Raw genomic sequence first — 26,971 nt, 5'->3', positions numbered from 1 at the left:
TTTGTAGGTTTTGAAAATTACAGTTAATAAGGTTTCAACCTGTCCTCTCTGCCGGTCCCCAGCAGAGGTCCTCAAGGAGAGGTTATTAGGATATGGGGGAAGGGAACCTGTTCAGCAATAGTCTTTTGGGAGCAAACTAAAACTTCTCTCTCAGCAATTTAGTCCCATATTAAACACCAAATGTGATGGCCCACTAGGCACGCAGAAACCACACACAAACTGGCAGACACAGTCCAGGCCTCTCAGAAGGGACACACAAAGAGATGGCCAGGTTTCCAGAGAAATGACCAGCTGTTGTAGGATCATAGGAGCAGATCTGCAGCCAGATTCTCTCAACAGCAGAGTTACAAGTTGAGCTCAACAAGTCCATGAAAGGCAAACCAGTACATGCCTGTCATTTGCAAAGAATACCTAGCAAATCAAACCAATGCTCTGTGCTCATCTCCCACTGACTGGGAGGTCATATTTATGCTCCATCATGGGTCCTGTCATGTATCAGGTCCAGCAAGGCATCCTTTTACCTGTGTCCCCAGAAAAACATTTGACATAACTTCTCAAAGGACCTATAACTTTCTACTTAAGTGGTTTCTGAGATTGGAGGAATGTTCATCTCTTTCCCACTGATGCCACAAATCACATGACCATAGATTCATGGCTCTATTAGCCACACATGGCTTTAAGTTACCTATTTCCCCTTCTAGCCCCTTACACCTGACCCATTTGGCCCTTTACTTTAGCTGGCATAGTTGCAGTCCCTAGAACCTAATTTCTACTTCCTTAAGAGGCCAATCTAGATGCGAAGACTTTGGTGAAATTGTGACATCTGCTCCTGTAGCTCTTTTTTTTTTAATGCTGAGAGTCCTCCTCAGGGGGAAAGAAACTGAGTTGAACAGGAGCCTCTGACTCAGCTGACTTTTTTTTTTCCCCTTTTCTTTTTTTCAGAGCTGGGGACCGAACCCAGGGCCTTGCGCTTGCTAGGCAAGCGCTCTACCACTGAGCTAAATCCCCAACCCCGCTCCTGTAGCTCTTAAACCCTCCATTTCTATATCATTGATTTGTACTTTCTGCTCAGTAAGATCTCTGATCCTTTATAGCAGTTTGCCCAAACATTCATTACCTAGTCTCTCCTGAATTTGGAATTGTCGGTTTATGTACTGAAGCTGTTCTGACCTTGAACACATTGAGCATAGAGAATGTGGGGCTGTGCTACCAGACAGGCATGAGGACTGGTAAGGCTGAGTGAGCTCAGACCCTGGGAATCTGATTTGAGAACTGCAAGAGCAGGGCCACTTTCTATTGTCTCTGACCCTGCTCTGGACCACAAACCAGGACACCCAACCCAGAGGACCCGGAGGGGTACCCATCTGTAGCACAGCATGGGAGTTCTCCATGCTAATAGGGCATCCAGATAGGTTTAACCTGGGTTCCCGGAGAGGAAGATTGAGAACCACAACACTCAATCCAGACCCCTCTCCAACACTCCTTCGACTTCTGTCGGGATCAGGGCCTGACATCCAGAAGGGAAACATCCACTGTGGGCTCCCTGTTCTGGCCTTTTTTTTTTTTAAATTCTTTTTTTGGGGGGGCTGGGGACCGAACCCAGAGCCTTGGGCTTACTAGGCAAGTGCTCTACCGCTGAGCTAAATCCCCAGCCTCCTGTTCTGGCCTTTTGTAATGCCTGCTCAGAGCTGGCATGGTGGTGGCTGCTGGACACATCCAAAAGAAGCAGAATGCAGTATGACATCAGTGTGTTAAGTTTATTTATTTATTTTTTAATGTAGAAAGACAGTCACATCTTTATCAGGAAATGAATTCCTAGGAGTGGGTTTGGGGCCCTCACTGCATAACATGTTCCAAATCTCTCTCGAAGTCTAGACCATTTTTCAGCACACCTCCAATTAGTGGACAAGAAAAAGGGCTGGCATGCAGGAGTAGAAAGGCATCTTCTCTGAAGGCCAAGGTCACGATGGCTGGGTCCTGTGCCTTTGCTACCTCGCTGGTGAAGCCACAGTCACGCAGAGTTTTCCTCTCTTCAAGGAGCTGGTCGTCCTTGAACAGCAGCTGATCCTTAGGAGGCCTGTTCACGATGCCCTGGACAATGCGCTTCAGCTCTAACACTGTGGTCGACTCCTTAACCTCAGTGAAGAAGCTGGTCTTCCTGTGTTCGATCTTGAGAAACACTTCCATCCCTGCGGCTGCTTCTGGCTTGATGCACCAGACCTGAGCAGTGAGAACAGGCAGTGAATCTTAATTGCTTTTGGGTGGAGGATCTCTGACCCTGACTGGGATTGATTAAATTCAATTGATACCAGGGCCTGCAGGAGGCCCCTCAGGGTGTCAATCTGAATTCATTAGCCTACTCCTGGACTTTGCCACACCTTATGCATACCGCAAAGGCTGAGCTTTCTTTTGGATATCTAGAAAAACATTGTTTCCAGGAGTGCCTCGCCTAAAATCCCTTTTCAAATGACCTTGCCACCACAGTTAAGACTTCTGACAGTTTGCTTTTTCTTAAGACCTTTAGAAATTACTTCCATCTGGTTAACAGCATCAAGTATGAGATCCAATATCTCTAATCCATTCCTCTATTCTTCCAGATGGTGCCTTTAAAGGTCTGATCACCCTTTTGCATTCTGAATTAGCATTTTCAAAAACCAAGGATCAATAACTTTTTCTGACTTCTGAATCTGATGATTCTATTTACAGTTAGGTTCAATGTTTCAATTAATATTTCAGACTTCTGAATCTGATATAATTCTGTTTACAGTTGAAGTCAATCTTTGCATAGAAATCAGGGAAGGCTGCTTTGGGGCCTTGTGTGGTTTTAGTAAATGACTCAGACCTTTCTTGGGTCTTCACCCTCATCTCAAGCATTTAAAGCTGCTAAATGACATGGCACCAAGGTATCAGCATCAAATCCAAGCTGCTTTTGTCATGTAGCATTTTGAGCTTCCCCCAGCAAGCCATCTACAATACATCCATGCCTCTAGCCTGATTCTGTCGTCCTATGGCCCCTACCTTCCTCTTTCAACAGTGTTCACCAGTGTAAATGACAGCCACCTTCCAACATTGGGGTTTCCAGTCTTTCCAGTCTTGGCGGACATTTCTGTTCTGACTTGTCTATGAATTTATTATCTGCCTGACCTGGCTGAATGCAAACAATATTCAAATTCATATTTTTCATAACCTTGGGGGTTCCAGCTGTCTCCTGGTATGCATTCTATATAGTAACTACAAAACTAAAATTGGTTTCTAATGACCTTGGGCCAGCTCCTTTCAGTTCCATGATGTGTCTGGCAGCATGGCAGGCTCTTGCCTAAAATCTGTATCTGTCACTGACTTTTTCCTAGGTCCTTCTAAGGCTTGTCTAAATTTCTTTGTCTGTGTCCTAATATTTTTCTCTTTTTATTTAAAAGATTTTATTTATTCATTTTATATATGATGAGTACACTGTCACTGTCTTCAGACACACCAGAAGAGGGCATCAGATCACATTACATATGGTTGTGAGCCACCATGTGGTTGCTGGGATTTAAACTCAGGACCTCTGGAAGAGCAATCAGTGCTCTTAACCGCTGAACCATCTCTCCAGCCCCTAATATTTTTCCTATTCTCCTTTTGAGTCCTTTTCTTTTACAACTTGTATCTTATCACCCATTGTTTGCGAGGAGGCATAAGACCACTATGACTACTAAGAACACTGTATAGAAATACCAACACCATAATAGTCAGCTGTTTTGATCCAACCAGATTCGAGGATTTAGCTTCTTACCCTCTGCTGCTATTTTCAAGGCATCTGGAGTAGCACAGTACAGGTCCTAAAGCCTACGTTCATGTTACTTCCCATCCTTAACTCCCTCCATGAGGACATCAAGGGTGACTTACCAAACCCAATGGCTTCTCAGGTTCTGCTCAAAGGAAGTGGTCTCACTGTCCCTGGGTCCTTGGCAGAAGTTGGAAGTCCAGATGTTTAAAGCCAAAATGCCCAGCGTTCAGATTTTGCCAGTGAAGATTCAGGAACCAGATGCTGGGGTGAAAGCCTGCTAGCTCAGAGAGGGAGAAGAAGCACCCAGGTGACCTTCTTACTCCACTCCTCAGAAGTAAACAGCTCCTTCTGCTTCCCCATGCTGTCTTAAATACCCTTCAATTCAAAGACCCTCCTTTCTCTTAAGTTCCCGCCCTGTAAGCTGATAGCTTGCTCCTCCTCTTGACCTAGGGTTGACTTTCTTTAGCCCTTGGATTGAAGGTGTGTGTTAGAGCTGAGCCACAGGGAGAGACAGGGTTTTTCAACTGGCTATCTCAGAGCTCACAATGGGAACAGATATCCTGTGAGAGCAAGGCACTTCTCCCACCAGCCCCAATTACGCGGGATCTGCCCTCCTTATCCTTCGAGTGGGCGGGCACTCATCCTCTGTTCAGCCTTGGTACCTCATTCCTCAACATCCACTTTCACTTTATCTGTTTGTTTGGTTTTTTTTTTTTTTTTTTTTTTTTTTTTTTCCGGAGCTGGGGACCAAACCTAGGGCCTCCTTTATCTGTTTCTTAATAAAGTAGCCAGGCGGCAGCGGGATGCCTCTCAGTGGTGTGGTGCTTGTCTGGTCTGTAAGAAGCCCCATGTTCACTCTCTGGCCTTCCAAAACAAGCAAATGGTGTTGCCAAATCCTTGCACGAGGTCTCGTCATGTATCCTAACACCTGTGCCAGACAGACATGCTGTACACACACATTCACACACTCACAGATTAACACCCATAACATGAATCTAAACATACCTTCCAGTGTGTGGGGAAGGCAGCAGGAATAATGTTGTGAAGTGGAAACTTCTGGTGTCTTAGGAATGTCAGTTATGTCAAATGATGGTTTGCTTAGGCACACAGGTGAGAGGACATTTTCCTGAAGCAGACATAGGTGAAAGGACCTTTTTCTGGGGCACATGGTTATGAGCCATCACCCTGTGGGTGCAGGGAATCAAACCTGTGTCCTTGAAAGAGCACTGACACTTGTTTGAAATTCAGATCCAGTCCCAATTTTATCTACCGCTAATGTAATATTATAATAGGCAGCTCTCAAATTTCAAGTCTGTGTCTGAAAATGTCCACCACCAGCCCATGATCTTTACCTTTCTTCTAATATTAGAGGGATTTCCAGACCAACCCATGAATGAATTAGAGTAAATGGTCCCATTAAAGAAAGAGAAGGGTCTCTGTGACTTCTCTATTTGATTAATTTTCCAAGGTAGTTTCCACAGTCTCCATGTTCTCTGTCCCACAAGGTCTAAAAGCTTGAGGCAAGGCTGCTTGGCCAGGCTGGGATATAGGCAAGCAAAGGTGGGTCAGGAACACAGGCCCAATACAGCTTCCCAGTCTCCATTGTCAGGGCACCCAGCAAGCTCATGGTCAGCATCATTCTTCTTCCCTGCATCAGAATGGCTCACCAATTGCTCTGGCAACCAACATGCTCCTTCAGTGTCTTAGAGGACAACACACACACACACACACACACACACACACACACACACACACACACACACACATGCCCACACACACATGCTGTCTTCCCCATGTTTACACCTGATTGGGACCATGCCATATACCACAAAGTGAATCTTTCCATTTCACCAAGGCATAAGTGTGCCTAGTTAAGGGTGCCATAGACACTCAGCAGAGTTTCTCTGACTCCACATTTTAAAATTTTAAAATAAAAAACAGACCATTTAAAAAATATTGTGGTGGATGGGGATATTAGTCCCCCTTATTTAATTTATAAAGATATTGTATTAAAGTTCCATGGGCCTTTTCCACAATACCATGTCCTTGAGAATGATAAGGAATCCCAGTAGCATGGGTAATATTAAATTGTCAACAGAGGGTTTGGGGATTTAGCTCAATGGTAGAGTGCTTACCTGGCAAGCACAAGGCCCTGGGTTCGTTCCTCAGATCCAAAAAAAAAAAAAAAAAAAAAAATTGTAAACAGAAATTGGCACAAGTCTGACTGCCATAGCCTGTTCCGTTATCTGTTTAAACCTGATTTGGAACATGCTGCATAGGCAAGCAGCACAAGCAGTGACTGATTACATTTTTAGTTGCTTCTCCCGTTAAAGAGTTATATCTAGGGCTGGAGAGATGGCTCAGCAGTTAAGAGCACCCGACTGCTCTTCCAGAGGTCATGAGTTCAATTCCCAGCAACCACATGGTGGCTCACAACCATCTGTAAAGAGATCTGATGCCCTCTTCTGGTGTATCTGAAGACAGCTACAGTGTACTTATATATAATAAATAAAATAAATCTTTAAAAAAAAAGAGTTATATCTAAAACAGGAACAGTTTCAAGCAATTGCAAACTCTGTGCTATATATTGGCTATAACTATACAAATTAAAAGCCTAACTTTTTAACATTTCAAAAACAGCCACTACAGCATGTAATTCAATTACTTGTGCTGAGTGGTGGGAGACTTGAGAAACTGAACATGTGATCCAATTACATACCCTGCCTTCCCATTGGATGAGCCATCTGTAAACACACTAAGTGTGTTCTCTATGTGCTGTATGGGCAAATTTATAGGAAAAACAAAAGCATGCCTAGAGACTAAGTGTAACTTGTCTTTTGGATAGCGATTTTCAGTTATGCCTGGAAAGGTTGCACGTGCAATGGGCCAAAAAGACAGTTCTCGGCAATGACCCATTTAATGGCTGTTTGGAATGAGGAATAAACATTTCATCATGTTGAGGCATCATCTGACCAATCCAGCTCACTACTCAACAGGGTCTCCAGGAAGGAAGAGAGGATTAAAGAAGAGACAACTGGACAGCATTCTAACACTGCAGCAGCAGAAGAGGCCCGGGGCAGTTTGGCTCTGTGGTAGGAACCCGGACTAAAGTACATGTGGATTCATCCTGGTTTGGGGGCCAAATCATCTTCTTGGAAAACATTTAGCCAATTTCTTCTTCTTCTTGGGAAACGCTCTCTTGATGATGCATCCTTCATGTATTTCACTTGTTCAGCAGTTTCCAGATTCCTTATTTGGATGCCTCATTCTCCAGGAAAGATAAAAACAAAACCCTGGGCGGTTGGGGATTTAGCTCAGTGGTAGAGCGCTTGCTAGCAAGTGCAAGGCCCTGTGTTCAGTCCCCAGCTCCGGAGGGGAAAAAAAAAAAGAAAAGAAAAGAAAAGAAAAAAAAAGAAAAGAAACGAAAAGAAAAAGAAACAAAACAAAACAAAACAAAACCCTGCCAAGACTGGTTGTTTCTTTCCTAGGGCAATCTTTTTTTGGGGGTGGGGGGTGGGCAGAGGACTATAGAAAAAATATTGTTTCATTTGCAAATTTACAATTATTTCAAAAATTTGCAACAAAATATACCTTATAGGATATATTTTTCTTTCTTTTTTTTTTTTCAGGAGCTGGGGACTGAACCCAGGGCCTTGCGCTTGCTAGGCAAGAGCTCTACCACTGAGCTAAATCCCCAACCCTGAGAATATATTTTTTTAAGGGTCATGTGTATGTATTTTTAGAACAAAAAAAGACAAAGACATCCCTTTGAATTTCAGCATGACATTTGCTTTTTTTTTTTTTTTTTGGAGCTGGGGACCGAACCCAGGGCCTTGCGCTTCCTAGGCAAGTGCTCTACCACTGAGCTAAATCCCCAACCCCATGACATTTGCTTTTGTAGGCAAGGGTGAAATTTCACTCATTGTAATTCCTATGTTCTTGCCTCTGCCTCCCAAATGCTGGGATTAAGGGTGTGAACCACCACCACCTTGTCCACTGTGACCCTAGAGTCTAGATACCAACTAACTTGACATCTGCCTGTCTCTGGTGGGATTACAGGAATGGCCTACCACAGCCCTGCTCAAATATTTTATCTTAGCTCCAAATCACTTCAGCTCTTAGAGATTTAGAAAACAAGCTTCAACTACAGTAACCCTTGAATTTACTTCAAAGTTGTAAATCTCTTCCCTGTTTTTTTTTCTGATTTATTTATTTATTATATATGAGTACACTGAAGCTGTCTTCAGACACACCAGAAGAGGGAAGGCATCGGATCTCATTTCAGAGGGTGGTTGTGAGCCACCATGTGGTTGCTGGGATTTGAACACAAGCTCTCCAGAAGCCCTGTGGTTTTTTTTTGTTTGTTTGTTTTTTTCGTTTTGTTTTGTTTTCTTTTCTTTTCTTTTCTTTTTTTCGGAGCTGGGGACCGAACCCAGGGTCTTACACTCTACCGCTGCGCTAGATCCCCAACCCCAAGTCCTGTGTTTTTAATACATACATTTTGAGAAGAAAATTCAAAGCTGGTATCCAAAAGAATTGTTGACCATGTTAAAAGTAGAGCAGGGACTGGTGCCCTTGACATCTGTCCTGTCCCGCTAGGGACAACCTGGACAGTCTGCTAGTGTTCTTGATAATAGCTTTCCATATTTTCTTCAGAAACCTTATTTATTCTATGGTTTGTAGGTTTTGAAAATTACTGTTAATAAGGTTTCAACCTGTCCTCTCTGCCAGTCCCCAGCAGAGGTCCTCAAGGAGAGGTTATTAGGATATGGGGGAAGGAGACCTGTTCAGCAATAGTCTTTTGGGTGCAAACTAAAACTTCTCTCTCAGCACTTTAGCCCCATATTAAAAGCAGAATGTGATGGCCCACTAGGCAGGCAGAAACCACACACAAACTGGCAGTCACTGTCCAGGCCTCTCAGAAGGGACACACAAAGAGATGGCCAGGTTTCCAAAGAAATGACCAGCTGTGGTAGGAACATAGGAGCAGATCTGCAGCCAGATTCTCTCAACAGCAGAGTTACAAGTTGAGCTCAACAAATCCACGAAAGGCAAACCAGTACATGCCTGTCATTTGCAAAGAATACCTAGCAAATCAAACCAATGCTCTGTGCTCATCTCCCACTGAGTGGGAGGTCATATTTATGCTCCATCATGGGTCCTGTCATTTATCAGGTCCAGCAAGGCATCCTTTGACCTGTGTCCCCAGAAAAACATCATTTGACATAACTTCTCAAAGGACCTATAAGTTTCTACTTCAGTGGTTTCTGAGATTGGAAGAATGTTCATCTCTTTCCCACTGATGCCACAAATCACATCCCCATAGATTCATGGCTCTATTAGCCACATGGCTTTAAGTTACCTATTTCCCCTTCTAGCCCCTTACACCTGACCCATTTGGCCCTTTACTTTAGCTGGCACAGTTGCAGACCCTAGAACCTAATTTCTACCTCCTGAAGAGGCCAATCTAGATGCCAAGACTTTGGTGAAATTGTGACATCGGCTCCTGTAGCTCTTAAACCCTCCATTTCTATATCATTGATTTGTATTTTCTGCTCAGTGCTTGGGGATTTGGCTCAGTGGTAGAGCGCTTGCCTAGCAAGCGCAAGGCCCTGGGTTCAGTCCCCAGCTCCGAAAAAAAAAAAAAGAAAAGAAAAAAAAAATCATTGGGGTATTTTCTGCTCAGTCAGGTCTCTGATCCTTTATAGCAGTTTGCCCAAACATTCATTACCAAGTCTCTCCTGAATTTGGAAATATTAGTTTATGTACTGAAGCTGTCCTGACCTTGAACACATTGAGCATAGAGAATGTGGGGCTGTTCTACCAGACAGGCATGAGGACTGGTAAGGCTGAGTGAGCTCAGACCCTGGGAATCTGAGATTTGAGAACTGCCAGAGCAGGGCCACTTTCTATTGTCTCTGTCCCTGCTCTGGACCACAAACCAGGACACCCAACCCAGAGCACCCCAAGGGGCACCCATCTGTAGCACAGCATGGGAGTTCTTCTCCATGCTAATGAGCCATCCAGATAGATTTAACCTGTCAGCCACTGACCTTCCCTTCCTGGGTATTCTCACTCCCTTCCCCTAAGAGAGATTTAACCCCTGACTCGCCCCAATAAAGTATGTGCCCATATCTCCTCAGCAAATAGCAGTGTGAACAAGAAATGCCTGTCTCAGGAGAGCTACTTCATTGAAGATTGCCTCAGGGAAGGCCTTCACTGAAGCACAACAATAAGACTTTTCTCTCATGCCTTCCATACTGGGGCACTGGCTCCCAATCAGACCAGACCCTCCTCTTCTCAGCCTCTGCCTCCCTCTTCCTCCATGGCAAACGGACCCCATCCCTGACTTCCTCTCCAGAAGACACCATCAATGCCTCAGTACCCAGAGAGGAAGGCTGAGAACCACATCACTCCATCCAGACCCCTCTCCTACTGCCCTTCCAGTCCTGCCTGTATCAGGGCCTGCCATCCAGAAGGGAAACCTCGGCTGTGGACTTCCTACTTTGGGCTATGTTATGTCAGCCATGGTGTTGGCTGCTGGACACCTCCAGCAGAAGGCGAATGCAGTATGACATCAGAGCAGTGTTTATTATTTTGTTAATGAAGTTTATTATCCTTTTTTTTTAATGTAGAAAGACCGCCATAACTTTATGGGGAATGAATACCTAGGACGTGGGCCTGGGGCCCTCACAGCACAACTTGTTCCATAGAACTCAGACTGTCTAGACCACTTTTTAATCTCGTCACTCAAGACTGTCTGTGCCAGTTTTCATCACACTTGGAAGCAGAGGAGTAGAATAGGGGTGGATCTGCAAGCCTTCAGAGGCGTCTTCTCTGAACACCAGGCCCACTGTGGCTGGGTCCTGTGCCTTTGCTACACGGCTAGTGAAACCACAGTCTCGCAGAGTTTTGCTCTCATCAAGGAGCTGGTCATCCTTGAACAGCAGCTGCTCCTCAGGAGGCCTCTTCAGGATGCCCTGGACAATGCGCTTCAGCTCTAAGACCGTGGTCAACTCCTGGGCCTCAATGAAAATGGTGGTCTTCTTTCGCCTGATCATAAGAAACACTTCCATCCCTGTGGCTACTTCTGGCTTGATGCACCAGACCTGAGCAGTGAGAACAGGCAGTGAATCTTAATTGCTCTGGGGCTGAATTTCTCTGACCCTGACAGGGATTGATTAAATTCAATTGATACCAGGGCCTGCAGGAGGCCCCTCAGGGTGTCAATCTGAATTCATTAGCCTACTCCTGGACTTTGCCACACCTTATGCATACTGCAAAGGCTGAGCTTTCTTTTGGATATCTAGAAAAATATTGTTTCCAGGAGTGCCTCGCCTAAAATCCCTTTTCAAGTGACCTTGCCACCACAGTTAAGACTTCTGATATAATTCTGTTTAGAGCTGAAGTCAATCTTTGCATAGAAATCAGGGAAGGCTGCTTTGGGGCCTTGTGTGGTTTTAGTAAATGACTCAGACCTTTCTTGGGTCTTCACCCTCATCTCAAGCATTTAAAGCTGCTAAATGACATGGCACCAAGATATCAGCATCAAATCCAAGCTGCTTTTGTCAGTTAGCATTCTGAGCTTTCCCTAGCAAGCCATCTATAATACATCCATGCCTCTAGCCTGATTTTGTTTTCCATGGCCCCGAGCTTCCTTTTACTACCACGTTCACCACTGTAACTGAGGACCACCTTCTAACATTGGGGTGTCCTATCTTTCCTGTCTTGGTGGACAAGTCTCTTCTGACTTGATCATGAATTTAATATCTGCTTCACAAGGGGTGCATGCAAACTATAGGAAACAATCAATTCCTTAAGTCTCTTCACATCAAATTCATATTTTTTCATAACCTGGGGGGTGCCTGCTGTCTCCTGGTATGCATTCTATATAGTAACTGCCAAACTAAACTTGGTTTTCTCATGACCTTGGGCCAGCTCCTTTCAGTGTCATGATGTGTCTGGCAGCATGGCAGGCTCTTGCCTGAAATCTGTGTCTGTGACTGACTTTTTCCTAGGTCCTTCTAAGGCTTGTCTAAATTTCTTTGTCTGTGTCCTAATATATTTTTCTTATTCTCCTTTTGCATCCTTTTCTTTTACAACTTGTATCTGATCACCCATTGTTTACGAGCAGACACAAGACCACTATGACTACTAAGAATCCTGTATAGAAATACCAACACCATAATAGTCAGCTCTTTTGATCCAACCAGACTGGAATATTTAGCTTCTCACCCTCTGCTGCTATTTTCAAGGCATGTGGAGTAGCACAGTACAGGGTCCTAAAGCCTACGTTCATGTTTCTTCCTATCCTTAACTCCCTCCATGAGGACATCAAGGGTGACTTACCAAATCTGATGGCTTCTCAGGTTCTGCTCAAAGGAAGTGGTCTCACTGTCCCTGGGTCCTTGGCAGAAGTTGGAAGTCCAGATGTTTAAAGCCAAAATGCCCAGCGTTCAGATTTTGCCAGTGAAGATTCAGGAACCAGATGCTGGGGTGAAATTCGGCTATCTCAGAGAGGGAAAGGAAGCACCCAGGTGACCTTCCTACTCCACTCCTCAGAAGTAAACAGCTCCTTCTGCTTCCCCATGCTGTCTTAAATACCCTTCAATTCAAATACCCTCCTTTCTCTTAAGTTGCCTCCCTGTAAGGGGGTAGCTTGCTCCTCCTCTTGACCTAGGGTTGACTTTCTTTAGCCCTTGGATTAAAGGTGTGTGTTAGAGCTGAGCCACAGGGAGAGACGGGGTTTTTCAACTTGCTGTCTCAGAGCTCACAATGGGAACAGATATCCTGTGAGAGCAAGGCACTTCTTCCACCAGCCCCAATTACAGGGGATCTGCCCTCCTTATCCCATGAGCGGGTGTGCACTGATCCTCTCTGTTCAGCCCTGGTTCCTCAACATCCACTTTCCCTGTATCTGTTTCTTAATAAAGTAGCCAGGCTGCAGGATGCCTCTCAGTGGTGTGGTGCTTGTCTGGTCTGTAAGAAGCCCCATGTTCACTCTCTGGCCTTCCAAAACAAGCAAATGGTGTTGCCAAATCCTTGCATGGGGTCTCGTCATGTATCCTAACACCTGTGCCAGACAGACATGCTGTACACACACATTCACACACTCACAGATTAACACCCATAACATGATTCTAAACATACCTTCCAGTGTGTGGAGAGGGCAGCAGGAATAATGTTGTGAAGTGGAAACTTCTGGTGTCTTAGGAATGTCAGTTATGTCAAATGATGGTTTGCTTAGGCACACAGGTGAGAGGACATTTTCCTGAAGCAGACATAGGTGAAAGGACCTTTTTCTGGGGCACATGGTTATGAGCCATCACCCTGTGGGTGCAGGGAATCAAACCTGTGTCCTTGAAAGAGCACTGACACTTGTTTGAAATTCAGATCCAATCCCAATTTTATCTACCGCTAATGTAATATTATAATAGGCAGCTCTCAAATTTCAAGTCTGTGTCTGAAAATGTCCAAAACCAGCGCATGATCTTTACCTTTCTTCTAATATTAGAGGGATTTCCAGACCAATCCATGACTGAATTAGAGCAAATGGTCCCATTAAAGAAAGAGAAGGGTCTCTGTGACTTCTCTATTTGATTAATTTTCCAAAGCAGTTTCCACATTCTCCATGTTCTCTGTCCCACAAGGTCTAAAAGCTTGAGGCAAGGCTGCTTGGCCAGGCTGGGATATAGGCAAGCAAAGGTGGGTCAGGAACACAGGCCCAATACAGCTTCCCAGTCTCCATTGTCAGGGCACCCAGCAAGCTCATGGTCAGCATCATTCTTCTTCCCTGCATCAGAATGGCTCACCAATTGCTCTGGCAACCAACATGCTCCTTCAGTGTCTTGGAGGACAACACACACACACACACACACACACACACACACACGCCCACACACACACAAGCTGTCTTCCCCATGTTCATACCTGATTGGGACCATGCCATATACCACAGAGTGGATGTTTCCATTTCACCAAGGCATAAGTGTGCCTAGTTAAGGGTGCCATAGAAACTCAGCAGAGTTTCTCTGCCTCCACATTTTAAAATTTTAAAATAAAAAAACAGGGGTTGGGGATTTAGCTCAGCGGTAGAGAGCTTGCCTAGCAAGCCCAAGGCCCTGGGTTCAATCCCCAGCTGCGAAAAAAAAAGAAAAAAAAGAGAGAAAAAGCAGACCATTTAAAAAATTTTGTGGCAGATGGGGATATTATTGCCCCTTATTTATTTTATGAAGATATTGTATTAAAGTTCCATGGGCCTTTTCCACAATACCATGTCCTTGAGAATTTTAAGTAATCCCAGTAGCATGGGTAATATTAAATTGTCAACAGAGGGGTTGGGGATTTAGCTCAGTGGTAGAGTGCTTACCTAGCAAGAGCAAGGCCCTGGGTTGGCTCTGCAGCTCCCCCCCCCCAAAAAAAAATTGTCAACAGAATTTCGCACAGTTCTGACTGCCATAGCCCGTTACGTTTTTTGTTTAAACCTGATTTGGAATATGCTACATAGACAAACAGCACTAGTAGTAACTATTTACATTTTCAGTTGCTTCTCTCCTTAAAGAGTTATATCTAAAACAGGAACAGTTTCAAGCAATTGCAAACTCTGTGCTATTTATTGGCTATAACTATACAAATTAAAAGCCTGACTTTTTAACATTTCAAAAACAGCCTGGGGGCTGGAGAGGTGTCTCAGTGGTTAAGAGCACTGACTGCTCTTCCAGAGGTCCTGAGTTCAATTCCCAGCAACCACATGGTGGCTCACAGCCATTCATAATGGGGTCTGACGCCCTCTTCTGGTGTGTCTGACAGCTACAGTTTACTCACATACAGAAAATACATTAAAAAAAAAAAAAAAAAAAAAGGCTGGGGTTGGGGATTTAGCTCAGTGGTAGAGCACTTGCCTAGGAAGCGCAAGGCCCTGGGTTCGGTTCCCAGCTCCGGAAAAAAAAAAAAATCCACTACAGCATGTAATTCAATTACTTGTGCTGAGTGGTGGGAGACTCGAGAAAATGAACACGTGATCCAATTACATACCCTGCCTTCCCATTGGATGAGCCATCTGTAAACACACTAAGTGTGTTCTCTATGGGCTGTACGGGCAAATTTATAGGAAAAACAAAAGCATGCCTAGAGACTAAGTGTAACTTGTCTTTTGGATAGCGATTTTCAGTTATGCCTGGAAAGGTTGCACATGCAATGGGCCAAAAATCAGTTCTCAGCAATGACCCATTTAATGGCTGTTTGGAATAAGGAATAAATATTTCATCATGTTGAGGCATCATCTGACCAATCCAGCTCACTACTCAACAGGGTCTCCAGGAAGGATGTGAGGATTAAAGAAGAGACAATTGGGGGGTTGGGGATTTAGCTCAGTGGTAGAGCACTTCCCTAGCAAGCACAAGGCCCTGGGTTCGGTCCCCAGCTCCGAAAAAAAAATAAAGAATAAAAAATAAAAAATAAAAAATAAAAAATAAATAAATAAATAAATAAATAAATAAGAGACAATTGGACAGCATTCTAACACTGTAGCAGTAGAGGCCCGGGGTACTTTGGCTCTGTGGTAGGTACCCTTACTAAAGTACATGTGGATTCATCCTGGTTTGGGGGCCAAATCATCTTCTTGGAAAACATTTAGCCAATTTCTTCTTCTTCTTGGGAAACGCTCTCTTTTTTTTTTTTTCTTTTTTTCTTTTTTTCTTTTTTTTTCTTTTTTTCGGAGCAGGGGACTGAACCCAGGGCCCTGTGCTTGCTAGGCAAGCGCTCTACCACTGAGCTTAATCCCCAACCCCGGGACACGCTCTCTTCATGATGCATCCTTCATGTATTTCACTTGTTCAGCATTTCCAGATTCCTTATTTGGATGCCTAATTCTCCAAGAAAGATAAAAACAAAACACTACCAAGACTGGTTGTTTCTTTCCTAGGGCAATCTTTTTTTGGGGGGGTGGGGGATGAGGGGTGGGCAGAGGATTAAGGAAAAAATATTATGTTTCAATTACAAATTTACAATTATTTCAAAATTTTGAAACTAAATATACCTTAGAGGATATATTTTTTCAAGGGCTATGTGTTTTTATTTTTAGAACAAAAAAAGACATTCCCTTTGAATTTCAGCATGACTTTTGCTTTTGTAGACAAGGGTTAAATTTCACTCCTTGTAATTCCTATGTTCTTGCCTCTGCCTCCCAAGTGCTGGGATTAAGGGTGTGAGCCACCACCACCTTGTCCACTGTGACTCTAGAATCTAGATACCAACTAACTTGAGATCTGCCTGTCTCTGGTGGGATTAGAGGCATGGCCTACCACAGCCCTGCTCAAATATTTTCTCTTAGCTCCAAATCACTTCAGCTCTCAGAGATTTAGAAATCAAGCTTCAAGTATAGTAACCATTGAATTTATTTCAAACATTGTAAATCTCTTCCCTGTGTTTTTTTTTAAAGATTTATTTATTTATTATATATGAGTACACTGAAGCTGTCTTCAGACACACCAGAAGAGGGAAGGCATCAGATCTCATTACAGATGGTTGTGAGCCACCATGTGGTTGCTGGGATTTGAATGAAGACCCTCTGGAAGTCCTGTGTGGTGTTTGTTTGTTTGTTTGTTTGTTTTCTTTTCTTTTCTTTTTTTTGGAGCTGGGGACGGAACCCAGGGCCTTGCGCTCTACCGCTGAGCTAAATCCTGAACCCCAAGCCCTGTGTTTTTAATACATCCATTTTGAGAAGAAAATTCAAAGGCTGGTGTCCAAAAGAATTGTTAACCATGTTAAAAGTAGAGCAGGGACTGCTGCCATTGACATCTGTCCTGTCCCGCTTAGGGACAACCTGGACAGTCTGCTAGTGTTCTTGATAATAGCTTTTCATATTTTCTTCAGAAACCTTATTTATACTATGGTTTGTAGGTTTTGAAAATTACTGTTAATAAGGTTTCAACCTGTCCTCTCTGCTGGTCCCCAGCAAAGGTCCTCAAGGAGAGGTTATTAGGATATGGGGGAAGGGAACCTGTTCAGCAATAGTTTTTTGGGAGCAAACTAAAACTTCTCTCTCAGCACTTTAGCCCCATATTAAAAGCAGAATGTGGTGGCCCACTAGGCACGCAGAAACCACACACAAACTGGCAGTCACAGTCCAGGCCTCTCAGGAGGGACACACAAAGAGATGGCCAGGTTTCCAAAGAAATGACCAGCTGTGGTAGGAACCATAGGAGCAGATCTGCAGCCAGATTCTCTCAACAGCAGAGTTACAAGTTGAGCTCAACAAGTCCATGAAAGGCAAACCAGTACATGCCTGTCATTTGCAAAGAATACCTAGCAAATCAAACCAATGCTCTGTGCTCATCTCCCACTGACTGGGAGGTCATATTTATGCTCCATCATGGGTCCTGTCAAGTATCAGGTCCAGCAAGGCATCCTTTGACCTGTGTCCCTAGAAAAACATCATTTGACATAACTTCTCAAAGGACCTATAAGTTTCTACTTCAGTGGTTTCTGAGATTGGAGGAATGTTCATCTCTTTCCCACTGATGCCACAAATCACATCCCCATAGATCCATGACTCTATTAGCCACACATGGCTTTAAGTTACCTATTTCCCCTTCTAGCCCCTTACACCTGACCCATTTGGCCCTTTACTTTAGCTGGCATAGTTGTAGACCCTAGAACCTAATTTCTACCTCCTGAAGAGGCCAATCCAGACGCCAAGACTTTGGTGAAATTGTGACATCGGCTCCTGTAGCTCTTAAACCCTCCATTTCTATATCATTGATCTGTATTTTCTGCTCAGTAAGGTCTCTGATCCTTTAGTTTGCCCAAATATTCGTTACCTAGTCTCTCCTGAATTTGGAATTGTTGGTTTATGTACTGAAGCTGTCCTGACCTTGAACACATTGAGCATAGAGAATGTGGGGCTGTTCTACCAGACAGGCATGAGGACAGGTAAGGCTGAGTGAGCTCAGACCCTGGAAATCTGAGATTTGAGAACTGCCAGAGCAGAGCCACTTTCTATTGTCTCTGTCCCTGCTCTGGACCACAAACCAGGACACCCAACCCAGAGGACCCGGAGGGGCACCCATCTGTAGCACAGCATGGGAGTTCTTCTCCATGCTAATAGGGCATCCAGATAGGTTTAACCTGTCAGCCACTGACCTTCCCTTCCTGGGTATTCTCACTCCCTTACCCTGAGAGATTTAATTCCTGACTTGCCCCAATAAAGTATGTGCCCACATCCCCCGACCAAATAGCAGTGTGAACAAGCAATGCCTGTCTCAAGAGAGCTCCTTCATTGAAGAATGCCTCAGGGAAGGCCTTCACTGAAGCACAACAATAAGACTTTTCTCTCATGCCTTCCGTACTGGGGCACTGGCTCCCAATCAGACCAGACCCTCCTCTTCTCAGCCTCTGCCTCCCTCTTCCTCCATGGTAAACAGACACCCCATCCCTGACTTCCTCTCCAAATGACACACCAGCAATGCCTCAGTACCCAGAGAGGAAGGCTGAGAACCACATCACTCCATCCAGACCCCTCTCCAACTGCCCTCCAGTCCTGCCTGTATCAGGGCCTGACATCCAGAAGGGAACATCCACTATAGACTCCCTGTTCTGGCCTTTGTTGTGCCTGCTCAGTGCTGGCATGGTGGGGGCTGCTAGACACCTCTAGCAGAAGAAGAATTCAGTATGACATCGGTGTGTTAAGTTTATTTACTTATTTCTTAATGTAGAAAGACAGTCACATCTTTATCAGGAAGTGAATTCCTAGGAAGTGGGCCTGGGGCCCTCACTGCATAACTTGTTCCTAATCTCTCTTGAAGTCTAGACCATTTTTCAGCACACCTCCAATTAGTGGACAAGAAAAAGGGCTGGCATGCAGGAGTTGAAAGGCATCTTCCCTGAATTCCAAGGTCAGGATGGCTGGGTCCTCAGGCTTTGCTATCCGGCCAGTGATGCCACAGTCACGCAGAGTTTTCCTCTCTTCAAGGAGCTGGTTGTCCTTGAACAGGAGCTGATCCTTAGGAGGCTTCTTCAGGAAGCCCTGGACAATACGCTTCAGCTCTAAGACCGTGCTCGACTCCTGGGCCTCAGCGAAGATGGTGGTCTTCTTTCGCCTGATCATAAGAAACACTTCCATCCCTGCGGCTGCTTCTGGCTTGATGCACCAGACCTGAGCAGTGAGAACAGGCAGTGAATCTTAATTGCTCTGGGGCTGAGTTTCTCTGACCCTGACAGGGATTGATTAAATTCAATTGATACCAGGGCCTGCAGGAGGCCCCTCAGGGTGTCAATCTGAATTCATTAGCCTACTCCTGGACTTGGCCACACCTTATGCATACTGCAAAGGCTGAGCTTCTTTTGGATATCTAGAAAAATATTGTTTCCAGGAGTGCCTCGCCTAAAATCCCTTTTCAAGTGACCTTGCCACCACAGTTAAGACTTCTGACAGTTTGCTTTTTCTTAAGACCTTTAGAAATTACTTTCATCAAGTTAACATCATTAAGTGTGAGATCCAATATCTCTAATCCATTCCTCTAATCTTCCAGATGGTGCCTTTAAAGGTCTGATCACCCTTTTGCATTCTGAATTAGCCTTGTCTAAAGCCTGGGCTTCAATTACTATTTTTCTGACTTCTGAATCTGATGATCCTATTTACAGCTGTGTTCAATGATTCAATTAATATTTCAGACTTCTGAATCTTATATAATTCTGTTTAGAGCTGAAGTCAATCTTTGCATAGAAATCAGGGAAGGCTGTTTTGGGGCCTTGTGTGGTTTTAGTAAATGACTCAGACCTTTCTTGGGTCTTCACCCTCATCTCAAGCATTTAAAGCTGCTAAAGGACATGGCACCAAGATATCAGCATCAAATCCAAGCTGCTTTTGTCACTTAGCATTTTGAGCTTCCCCCAGCAAGCCATCTACAATACATCCATGCCTCTAGCCTGATTCTGTTGTCCTATGGCCCCTACCTTCTTCTTTCAACAGTGTTCACCAGTGTAATTGATGCCACCTTCCAACATTGGGGTTTCCAGTCTTTCCAGTCTTGGGGGACATTTCTGTCCTGACTTGTCTATGAATTTATTATCTGCCTGACCTGGCTGAATGCAAACAATATTCACTTTCATATTTTTCATAACCTTGGGGGTTCCAGCTGTCTCCTGGTATGCATTCTATATAGTAACTACAAAACTAAAATTGGTTTCTAATGACCTTGGGCCAGCTCCTTTCAGTTCCATGATGTGTCTGGCAGCATGGCAGGCTCTTGCCTAAAATCTGTGTCTGTGACTGACTTTTTCTTAGGTCCTTCTAAGGCTTTCCTAAATTTCTTTGTCTGTGTCCTAATATATTTTTCTTATTCTCCTTTTGAGTCCTTTTCTTTTACAACTTGTATCTTATCACCCATTGTTTACGAGCAGGCACAAGACCATTATGACTACTAAGAATCCTGTATAAAAATACCAACACCATAATAGTCAGCTCTTTTGATCCAACCAGATTCCAGTATTTACCTTCTCACCTTCTGCTGCTGTCTTCAAGGCATCTGGAGTAGCACAGTACAGGGTCCTAAAGCCTACTACATTCATGCTACTTCCCATCCTTAACTCCCTCCACTTCCAGGGTGACTTACCAAATCTGGTGGCTTCTCAGGCTCTCCTCAAAGGAAGTGGTCTCACTGTCTCTGGGTCCTTGGCAGAAGTTGGAAGTCCAGATGTTTAAAGCCAAAATGCCCAGCGTTCAGATTTTGCCAGTGAAGATCCAGGAGGCAGATGCTTGGGTAAAAGCCTGCTAGCTCAGAGAGGCAGAGGAAGCACCCAGATGAGCATCCAAGTCCACTCACTGCTCAGAAGCAAACAGTTCCTTCTGCTTCCCCATGCTGTCTTAAATATGCTTCAACTCAAAGACCCTCCTTTCTCTTAAGTTCCCTCCCTTAAGCTGGTTGCTTGCTCGCCATCCTGATCTAGGATTGACTTTCTTTAGCCCTTGGATTAAAGGTGTGTGGTAGAGCTGAGGCACAGGGAGAGACAGGGTTTTTCAACTCCATATCTCAGAGCTCACAATGGGAACAGATATCCCGTGAGAGCAAGGCACTTCTCCCACCAGCCCCAGTTACACGGGATCTGCCCTCCTTATCCCTGGTGTGAGCATGCACTCATCCTCTCTGTTCAGCCCTGGTTCCTCAACATCCACTTTCCCTTTACCTGTTTCTTAATAAAGTAGCCAGGCTGCAGGATGCCTCTCAGTGGTGTGGTGCTTGCCTGGTCTGTAAGAAGCCCCATGTTCACTCTCTGGCCTTCCAAAACAAGCAAATGGTGTTGCCAATTCCTTGCACGGGGTCTCGTCATGTATCCTAACACCTGTGCCAGACAGACATGCTGCACACACACATTCACACACTCACAGATTAACACCCATAACATGAATCTAAACATACCTTCCAGTGTGTGGGGAGGGCAACAGGAATAATGTTGTGACGTGGAAACTTCTGGTGTCTTAGGAATGTCAGTTATGTCAAATGATGGTTTGCTTAGGCACACAGGTGAGAGGACATTTTCCTGAAGCAGACATAGGTGAAAGGATCTTTTGCTGGGGCAGATGGTTATGAGCCATCACCCTGTGGGTGCAGGGAATCAAACCTGTGTCCTTGAAAGAGCACTGACACTTGTTTGAAATTCAGATCCAGTCCCAATTTTATCTACCGCTATTGTAATATTATAATAGGCAGCTCTCAAATTTCAAGTCTGTGTCTGAAAAATGTCCAAAACCAGCCCATGGTCTTTACCTTTCTTCTAATATTAGAGGGATTTCCAGACCAATCCATGACTGAATTAGAGCAAATGGTCCCATTAAAGAAAGAGAAGGGTCTCTGTGACTTCTCTATTTGATTAATTTTCCAAGGCAGTTTCCACATTCTCCATGTTCTCTGTCCCACAAGGTCTAAAAGCTTGAGGCAAGGCGGCTTGGCCAGGCTGGGATATAGGCAAGCAAAGGTGGGTCAGGAACACAGGCCCAATACAGCTTCCCAGTCTCCATTGTCAGGGCACCCAGCAAGCTCATGGTCAGCATCATTCTTTGTATCTGCATCAGAATGGCTCACCAATTGCTCTGGCAACCAACATGCTCCTTCAGTGTCTTGGAGGACAGCACACACACACACACACACACACACACACACACACACACACACACATACACGCCCACACACACACACACGCTGTCTTCCCCATGTTCATACCTGATTGGGACCATGCCATATACCACAAAGTGGATCTTTCCATTTCACCAAGGCATAAGTGTGCCTAGTTAAGGGTGCCATACACACTCAGCAGAGTTTCTCTGACTCCACATTTTAAAATTTTAAAATAAAAAACAGACCATTTAAAAAATTTTGTGGCAGATGGGGATATTATTGCCCCTTATTTATTTTATGAAGATATTGTATTAAAGTTCCATGGGCCTTTTCCACAATACCATGTCCTTGAGAATTATAAGGAATCCCAGTAGCATGGGTAATATTAAATTGTCAACAGAGGGGTTGGGGATTTAGCTCAGTGGTAGAGCGCTTACCTGGCAAGCGCAAGGCCCTGGGTTCAGTCTGCAGCTCCCCCCCCCCCCCCCCGCAAAAAAAAAATTGTCAACAGAATTTCACACAGGTCTGACTGCCATAGCCCATTCCGTTTTCTGTTTAAACCTGATTTGGAACATGCTGCATAGACAAGCAGCACAAGCAGTGACTGATTACATTTTTAGTTGCTTCTCCCGTTAAAGAGTTATATCTAAAACAGGAACAGTTTCAAGCAATTGCAAACTCTGTGCTATATATTGGCTATAACTATACAAATTAAAAGCCTGACTTTTTAACATTTCAAAAACAGCCGCTACAGCATGTAATTCAATTACTTGTGCTGAGTGGTGGGAGCCTGGAGAAAATGAACATGTGATCCAATTACATACCCTGCCTTCCCATTGGATGAGCCATCTGTAAACACACTAAGTGCGTTCTCTATGGGCTGTATGGGCAAATTCATTGGAAAAACAAAAGCATGCCTAGAGACTAAGTGTAACTTGTCTTTTGGATAGCGATTTTCAGTTATGCCTGGAAAGGTTGCACATGCAATGGGCCAAAAAGACAGTTTTCGGCAATGACCCATTTAATGGCTGTTTGGAATGAGGAATAAACATTTCATCATGTTGAGGCATCATCTGACCAATCCAGCTCACTACTCAACAGGGTCTCCAGGAAGGAAGAGAGGATTAAAGAAGAGACAACTGGACAGCATTCTAACACTGCAGCAGCAGAAGAGGCCCGGGGCAGTTTGGCTCTGTGGTAGGTACCCAGACTAAAGTACATGTGGATTCATCCTGGTTTGGGGGCCAAATCATCTTCTTGGAAAACATTTAGCCAATTTCTTCTTCTTCTTGGGAAACGCTCTCTTGATGATGCATCCTTCATGTATTTCACTTGTTCAGCAGTTTCCAGATTCCTTATTTGGATGCCTCATTCTCCAGGAAAGATAAAAACAAAACCCTGGGCGGTTGGGGATTTAGCTCAGTGGTAGAGCGCTTGCTAGCAAGTGCAAGGCCCTGGGTTCGGTCCCCAGCTCCGGAGGGGAAAAAAAAAAAAGAAAAGAAAAGAAAACAAAACAAAAGAAAAGAAACGAAAAGAAAAAGAAACAAAACAAAACAAAACAAAACCCTGCCCACACTGGTTGTATGTTTCCTAGGCCATCTTTTTTTCTTGGGGGTGGGGGGAGGACAACAGAAAAAATAATATGTTTCAATTGCAAATTTACAATTATTTCAAAAATTTGAAACTAAATATACCTTAGAGGATATATTTTTTCTTTTCTTTTTTTTTTCTTTTTGGTTCTTTTTTTCGGAGCTGGGACCGAACCCAGGGCCTTGTGCTTCCTAGGTAAGCGCTCTACCACTGAGCTAAATCCCCAGCCCCAGAGGATATATTTTTTCAAGGGCTATGTGTTTTTATTTTTTTGGAACAAAAAAAGACATTCGCTTTGAATTTCAGCATGTCTTTTCCTTTTGTAGGCAAGGGTTAAATTTCACTCCTTGTAATTCCTATGTTCTTGCCTCTGCCTCCCAATGCTGGGATTAAGGCTGTGAACCACCACCACCTTGTCCACTGTGACTCTAGAGTCTAGATACCAACTAACTTGAGATCTGCCTGTCTCTGGTGGGATTACAGGCATGGCCTATCACAGCCCTGCTCAAATATTTTCTCTTAGCTCCAAATCACTTCAGTTCTCAGAGATTTAGAAAACAAGCTTCAAGTATAGTAACCATTGAATTTATTTCAAACATTGTAAATCTCCTCCCTGTGTTTTAATACATCCATTTTGAGAAAATTCAAAGGGTGGTGTCCAACAGGATTATTAACCATGTTAAAGGTAGAGCAGCTGCTGGTGTCATTGACTTCTGTCCTGTTCTGTCCACTTAGGGACAACCTGGAGAGTCTGTTAGTGTTCTTGATAATAGCTTTTCATATTTTCTTCAGAAACCTTATTTATTTTATGGTTTGTACGTTTTGCAAATTACTGTTAATAAGGTTTCAACCTGTCCTCTCTGCCAGTCCCCAGCAGAGGTCCTCAAGGAGAGGTTATTAGGATATGGGGGAAGGGAACCTGTTCAGCAATAGTTTTTTGGGAGCAAACTAAAACTTCTCTCTCAGCACTTTAGCCCCATATTAAACACCATATGTGATGGCCCACTAGGCAGGCAGAAACCACACACAAACTGGCAGACACAGTCCAGGCCTCTCAGGAGGGACACACAAAGAGATGGCCAGGTTTCCAAAGAAATGACCAGCTGTGGTAGGAACCATAGGAGCAGATCTGCAGCCAGATTCTCTCAACAGCAGAGTTACAAGTTGAGCTCAACAAGTCCATGAAAGGCAAACCAATACATGCCTGTCATTTGCAAAGAATACCTAGCAAATCAAACCAATGCTCTGTGCTCATCTCCCACTGACTGGGAGGTCATATTTATGCTCCATCATGGGTCCTGTCATGTATCAGGTCCAGCAAGGCATCCTTTTACCTGTGTCCCCAGAAAAACATCATTTGACATAACTTCTCAAAGGACCTATAAGTTTCTACTTCAGTGGTTTCTGAGATTGGAGGAATGTTCATCTCTTTCCCACTGATGCCACAAATCACATCCCCATAGATTCATGGCTCTATTAGCCACACATGGCTTTAAGTTACCTATTTCCCCTTCTAGCCCCTTACACCTGACCCATTTGGCCCTTTACTTTAGCTGGCACAGTTGCAGTCCCTAGAACCTAATTTCTACTTTCTGAAGAGGCCAATCTAGATGCCAAGACTTTGGTGAAATTGTGACATCGGCTCCTGTAGCTCTTAAACCCTCCATTTCTATATCATTGATTTGTATTTTCTGCTCAGTCAGGTCTCTGATCCTTTATAGCAGTTTGCCCAAACATTCGTTACCTAGTCTCTCCTGAATTTGGAATTGTCGGTTTATGTACTGAAGCTGTTCTGACCTTGAACACATTGAGCATAGAGAATGTGGGGCTGTGCTACCAGACAGGCATGAGGACTGGTAAGGCTGAGTGAGCTCAGACCCTGGAAATCTCAGATTTGAGAACTGCCAGAGCAGGGCCATTTCCTATTGTCACTGTCCCTGCTCTGGACCACAAACCAGGACACCCAACCCAGAGGACCCGAGGGGCAGCCATCTGTAGCACAGCATGGGAGTTCTTCTCCATGCTAATAGGGCATCCAGATAGGTTTAACCTGTCAGCCACTGACCTTCCCTTCCTGGGTATTCTCATTCCCTTACCCTGACAGATTTAATCCCTGACTCGCCCCAATAAAGTATGTGCCCACATCCCCCCGACCAGATAGCAGTGTGAACAAGCAATGCCTGTCTCAAGAGAGCTCCTTCATTGAAGATTGCCTCAGGGAAGGCCTTCACTGAAGCACAACAATAAGCCTTTTCTCTCATGCCTTCCATACTGGGCACTGGCTCCCAATCAGACCAGACTCCCCTATTTTCAGCGTCTGCTTCTGTTTCCTCCATGGCAAACAGACACCCCATCCCTGACTTCCTCTCCAGATGACACACCAGCAATGCCTCAGTACCCAGAGAGGAAGGCTGAGAACCACATCACTCCATTCAGACCCCTCTCCAACTGCCCTCCAGTCCTGCCTGTATCAGGGCCTGCCATCCAGAAGGGAAACCTCCGCTGTGGACTTCCTACTTTGGGCTATGTTAGGTCAGCCATGGTGTTGGCTGCTGGACACCTCCAGCAGAAGGCGAATGCAGTATGACATCAGAGCAGTGTTTATTATTTTGATAATGAAGTTTATTATTCTTTTTTAATGTAGAAAGACCGCCATATCTTTACGGGGAATGAATACCTAGCTCATGGGCCTGAGCCCCTCACAGGACAAGTTGTTCCATAGAACTCACACTGTCTAGACCACTTTTTATCTCATCACTCAGACTGTCTAGACCACTTTTTATCTCGTCACTCAGACTGTCTGTGCCAGTTTTCATCACACTTGGAAGCAGAGGAGTAGAATAGGGGTGGATCTGTACGCCTTCAGAGGCGTCTTCTCTGAACACCAGGGCCACTGTGGCAGGGTCCTGTGCCTTTGCTATCTGGCTAGTGAAGCCACAGTCTCGCAGAGTTTTGCTCTCATCAAGGAGCTGGTCATCCTTGAACAGCAGCTGCTCCTCAGGAGGCCTCTTCAGGATGCCCTGGACAATGCGCTTCAGCTCTAAGACCGTGCTCGACTCCTGGGCCTCAGCGAAGATGGTGGTCTTCTTTCGCCTGATCATAAGAAACACTTCCATCCCTGTCGCTGCTTCTGGCTTGATGCACCAGACCTGAGCAGTGAGAACAGGCAGTGAATCTTAATTGCTCTGGGGCTGAGTTTCTCTGACCCTGACAGGGATTGATTAAATTCAACTGATACCAGGGCCTGCAGGAGGCCCCTCAGGGTGTCAATCTGAATTCATTAGCCTACTCCTGGACTTGGTCACACCTTATGCATACTGCAAAGGCTGAGCTTTCTTTTGGATATCTAGAAAAACATTGTTTCCAGGAGTGCCTCGCCTAGGGATTGGGGATTTAGCTCAGTGGTAGAGCCCTTGCCTAGGAAGCACAAGGCCCTGGGTTCGGTCCCCAGCTCCGGGGAGAAAAAAAAAAATGCCTCGCCTAAAATCCCTTTTCAAATGAC

General features: G+C 44.6%; 3 protein-coding genes and 1 pseudogene across 3 annotated transcripts; all 4 read right to left on the bottom strand.

Annotated features, from left to right (window-relative positions):
* Positions 1–1,742: 1,742 nt before the first annotated feature.
* Elobl3 (elongin B like 3) lies at positions 1,743–4,142 on the bottom strand. The gene is made up of 2 exons (XM_039087857.2): positions 3,886–4,142; positions 1,743–2,220 (listed from the first exon to the last, which is right to left on the bottom strand). Exon 2 carries the CDS (start codon positions 2,185–2,187, stop codon positions 1,837–1,839), a length of 351 nt encoding a protein of 116 aa, XP_038943785.1. The 5' UTR covers positions 2,188–2,220; positions 3,886–4,142; the 3' UTR covers positions 1,743–1,836.
* A 6,370-nt stretch (positions 4,143–10,512) lies between these two features.
* Elobl9 (elongin B like 9) lies at positions 10,513–10,842 on the bottom strand. The gene has a single exon (XM_039087856.1). The coding sequence runs from the start codon at positions 10,840–10,842 to the stop codon at positions 10,513–10,515; it is 330 nt and encodes a 109-aa protein (XP_038943784.1).
* A 7,629-nt stretch (positions 10,843–18,471) lies between these two features.
* Positions 18,472–18,887, bottom strand: Elobl2 (elongin B like 2). The gene has a single exon (XM_039087839.2). It carries the CDS (start codon positions 18,885–18,887, stop codon positions 18,555–18,557), a length of 333 nt encoding a protein of 110 aa, XP_038943767.1. The 3' UTR covers positions 18,472–18,554.
* Positions 26,260–26,614, bottom strand: Elob-ps4 (elongin B, pseduogene 4; annotated as a pseudogene).

Source organism: Rattus norvegicus, chromosome 10, assembly GCF_036323735.1.
Source record: "Rattus norvegicus strain BN/NHsdMcwi chromosome 10, GRCr8, whole genome shotgun sequence".
Classification (NCBI taxonomy): Eukaryota; Metazoa; Chordata; class Mammalia; order Rodentia; family Muridae; genus Rattus; species Rattus norvegicus.
The sequence above is the reverse complement of the archived record's forward strand: the minus strand, read 5'-3'. Positions and strand labels throughout refer to the sequence as shown.